General features: G+C 42.8%; 1 protein-coding gene across 6 annotated transcripts in view; it reads left to right on the top strand.

Annotated features, from left to right (window-relative positions):
• Positions 1 to 4,240, top strand: part of TMEM128 (transmembrane protein 128) — a 20,865-nt gene that overhangs the window by 3,023 nt on the left and 13,602 nt on the right. For all 6 annotated transcript variants that reach the window (XM_017872058.1, XM_017872062.1, XM_017872068.1 and 3 more), the window contains exon 2: positions 845 to 986. In XM_017872058.1, coding sequence (XP_017727547.1) covers positions 845 to 986 — 142 coding nt within the window. The remainder of the gene's footprint in view (positions 1 to 844; positions 987 to 4,240) is intronic.

Here is a 4,240-nt window from a genome sequence, read left to right as displayed (position 1 = left end):
TTATATATAACATGTATAACATATATGGGACATGTTATATATAACACACATGATATATAATGTTCTATATAACATATATGATATATAACATAACATAAGTTGTATATAACATATGTGTAATAACGTATATGTTGTATGTTGTGAGGTGAGATAGGTGCTATGGAAGAATATATATATTATATATTATATATTATATATATATAATTTAGTTATAAAAGTGTTCTTGAAAGACCACAAGTCCAGTTCATGCGCTACCATTTGCCTATGGCATTTTTCCTAATCAGCAGGACTAATTCCTTTCCTAGAAGAAACGTGAAACACATTAAAATTCTTACATTTCCAGGTGGCATTGTTATTTCCGAAAGACGATGAAAATGTAAATTTGATTTCAAAATATATTTAGAGGAAATAAATTGACTGTATTTGTTAGTGGGCTCTGATTATTTTTTGTAAATATAAACCTATCTCAAGGGTTTTTTGTTTGTTTGTTTGTTTTTTGAGATGGAGTCTCGCTTTGTCGCCCAGGCTGGAGTGCAGTGGCACGATCTCAGCTCACTGCAAGCTCCGCTTCCCGGGTTTACGTGATTCTCCTGCCTCAGCCTCCCGAGTAGCTGGGACTACAGGCTCCCGCCACCTCTCCCGGCTAGTTTTTTGTATTTTTTAGTAGAGACGGGGTTTCACTGTGTTAGCCAGGATGGTCAAGGGTTTTACAGAAGAATTTGTTATCATGGGAGAGACTCTGATTCTTAGCTCTAGGAAATGATTTTATTTGGCTTAAATTAAGTGTAATTTTTCCTCACAAAATTATGTTAACTTAATAAGTTGAAATCTCCCTTATTTGCAGAAACCTCCACAGCTGTTGAGAAAAAGGAGAAACCTCTTCCAAGACTTAATATCCATTCTGGATTCTGGATTTTGGCATCCATTGTTGTGACCTATTATGTTGACTTCTTTAAAACTCTTAAAGAAAACTTCCACACTAGCAGGTAAGAAAACTTTATTGCTTCATAAATTAAACGCATGTCTGATTTTTCGTGTTGTATTTTGTTTGTTGAATTCTTCAAACAGTAAGCACCTGCCTACTCTCTGCCAGGCCCTGTGTTGGAGGTGCTGGTGATACGAAGATGAATATGAGATGGGGATCAAAGGGTACATATTTTTAGTTATAAGATGAGTAAGGTCTGGGGATCTAATGTACATACAGTATGGTGACTGTAGTTAATAATGCTGTATTGTATACTTGAAATTTTGTAAGAGTAGGTCTTATGTCTTCCCCCTGTTCCCTGACCAGTGGTAACTGAGGTGATGAGTGTGATAATTAACTTGATTGTGGTAATCATTTCACAATGTGTATATATATATATATATATATATATATATATATATCAGGTCATCACATTGTACATCTTGAATATATAAAATTTTAATTTGTCCATTATACTTCAATAAAGATGGAAAAAATAAAACCAATGGGAGGGTGTGTGCTCTGGGCATACACAGTAGAGTGGAAGAGAACTGGAAGTTATTTGTGTGCAAATAAATATGTTGTAGGATGAGGAAGGTAAGAAATTTAAGAAGGACCTAATCCATTTGGGGAAAAAAGGAGGGAGAAAGAGTGACTGAAGGTCTTCATGAAGACCAAGTACAAGAGTACTGGGAGAAAGGATTGAGAACTGTGGCCGGTGAGAACCGGGTCTCAAGGTTGGTTTTAGAGGATACTTAGAGCTGACAAGGTAACTACGGGGTGTGACTGCATTGGAGTGGAAGTGAAGGTCAGCAGTGGGAGAAGTGCGAGCTTTGTGGCCAGGCCAGATGTACGATAGTTCCTCATTCACAGGGACTGAGATCCCTTCAGTATAGTCTCCAGAGCTGACATGGAGGAGAGGGTTGGAATCATATCCTAGGGTCCTTACTGCACATTGGAGAGTGATGTGGAGACCCTCAGATAATAAACGGAAAGGAGAGGTATGTTGGTGAGCAGCAGAGCTGGCTTTGGGAGGGCTGGTGTGTTTAGGGTCAAGAGTAGTAATTTGGAAGTACCAGTGGGGTTAGGAAGATGCAGACAGGACTGTGGTTCCCTAGTATCACCGCAGGACACATGATTTCTCCTCAGGGGCCTTCAGGAGGAGCAGTGATTTCTGGTGGGGGAGACTGTCGAGCCACGTGGAACAAGCCCTCAGGGGAAAGTAGGCAGAGGGGAGTTTATTTAAACTGTCCTCTACTTTCTAGGGGAGAAACTTTCCCTAAACACTCCCATCTTCTCCCCTTCCATGTCACTCACTCCTTTGTGGGAGGTGGCGTGACTGATTTGAGTGTGTGATGAAGAATTGGATGAAGGTAGCTCAGCACCTTCTTCTCCTGCACGTCAGCTGCCTGTAGGAAGTGCAGAGTCTGGTCTGCCTTCCCACGGTGTCATTTCATGGGGGCAGCCCCCACAGGAAAAGGTCTCTAGGTTTTCATTTTGACCTGGGACCCAGTGGGTAAGCCTGCCTGTTTCTGGGTCTCAGAGATCTGGTATTAGGAAGTGGTTTGTCACCACTCACCAAAGCCATATTCTTCCCACAGCTGCATCAGTATACCAGACATTTAATCTTCATCAGCTTGACTCAGTCATCTGTCTTAGAATGTGGGCTGGGAAAAGAGGGATGGATACTTTATTTTTGTTTTGAGACAGGGTCTCGCTGCACTGTCACCCAGGCTGGAGTGTAGTGGTGCGATCATGGCTTAATGCCTTAACTTCCTAGGCTCAAGTGATCCTCCCACCTCAGCCTCCCAAGTAGCTAGGATTATAGGCGCATACCACCATGCCTGGCTAATTTGGTTTATTTTTTATAGAGACAAGGTCTCTTCATGTTGTCTAGGCTGGTCTCAAACTATTGGGCTCAAGTGATCCTCCTACCTTGACTTCCTAAAGTACTGGGATTACAGGTGTGAGCCACTGCACCTGCCTGGAGGGGAGGGATACTTTAATCACCACCAACAGCAGCTGCTCTTTCCTTCATCAGAGACTTTATGGAACCTGAGACGTGTTTGACTGTGGGTGCCAAACACATAGAAGGTGCATTTCTAGCTCTCCAACAGCTCATTTTAGGCTGCAGCAGACAAGTTACCAGGCCTCTTGTGTGCTCTGTAAGTGTAGGCGCAAGATATTATGGGAGCGTCTAGGAGGGGTACAACTAGTCCAGGTCAGCCTCAGGACTGAGATCTTTTGGAGGTTTTAGGAGATGTGAGTTAACTTCTCTATTTGTGTCTTTTTATTGGTTATTTCTGGTAGTTTAAATAAATGGCAGAGTAAGAAATGATCACACATAAGATGTTTGGGGGCAACTGCAGTGAAGTGGAGTGCCCAGGACCACACAGCTGCTGTGTGGTGAAGCCGGGACGCAGACAATGGGACCAGGGCTGTGGGGGTTAGAAAAAAAAAGTAGAAGTCATACATCTGTCCTCAACAAGGTGTCATCTTTGAGAGCAAAAGGCATAAATGCATTGTCAAAGGCTGAAGATTTTGAGTCGCATTGTTTTCTTGGGAAGGACTCATTAAGGGGTGTTGGAGGGTATTGAGCAGCCATGAAATGAGAGGGCGGCACAAAAGACAGTGCTGGCTGAGTTCTGCTTTTGGAAAGTGGCTAAAATGGCTTGTTCCTCTGACACCTGAGGTGATTTCTTTTTCCCCTGGCTGTAGCCTAAGTTTAGAAGCTTGAGGTCTTAAGGTTCTTTATATTGTTCAAAGATAGGAGAGCAGATCTGTATTAAAAACTGAAAAACACTGTGATGCTATAGAAATCACAGTTTTAAAAACTCTGCTTGTGTGCATCAAAATCAGCTGTGGATAAAAGCAGAAAGCAAAATTAAAATCCCAGATGCCCGGGCCCAGAATTTTGGAAACTGGGGACTAGGTAGTTTCTCTTAGAAAGGTGCAAGGTGACTGTGATATAAAGCCAGGGCCGAGGACCACTGACCGATAGTATTATATTTTGTTCAGGCAGTTTAAAAATTTTTCTTAGGCCGGGCACAGTGGCTCACACCTGTAATCCCAGCACTTTGGGAGGCCTAGGGGGGCGGATCACCTGAGATCAGGAGTTCAAGACCAGCCTGGCCAACATGGTGAAACCCCGTCTCTACTAAAAATACAAAAATTAGCTGGGCGTGGTGGTGGGCACCTGTAATCTCAGCTACTCAGGAGGCTGAGGCAGGAGAATTGCTTGAACCCGGGAGGTGGAGGTTGCAGTGAGCCGAGATC

The sequence above is a fragment of the Rhinopithecus bieti genome, unplaced genomic scaffold, assembly GCF_001698545.2.
Source record: "Rhinopithecus bieti isolate Rb0 unplaced genomic scaffold, ASM169854v2 scaffold_865, whole genome shotgun sequence".
In the NCBI taxonomy this organism is placed as follows: domain Eukaryota; kingdom Metazoa; phylum Chordata; class Mammalia; order Primates; family Cercopithecidae; genus Rhinopithecus; species Rhinopithecus bieti.
Note: the sequence above shows the minus strand (reverse complement) of the source record. Positions and strands in the feature narration are given on the sequence as shown.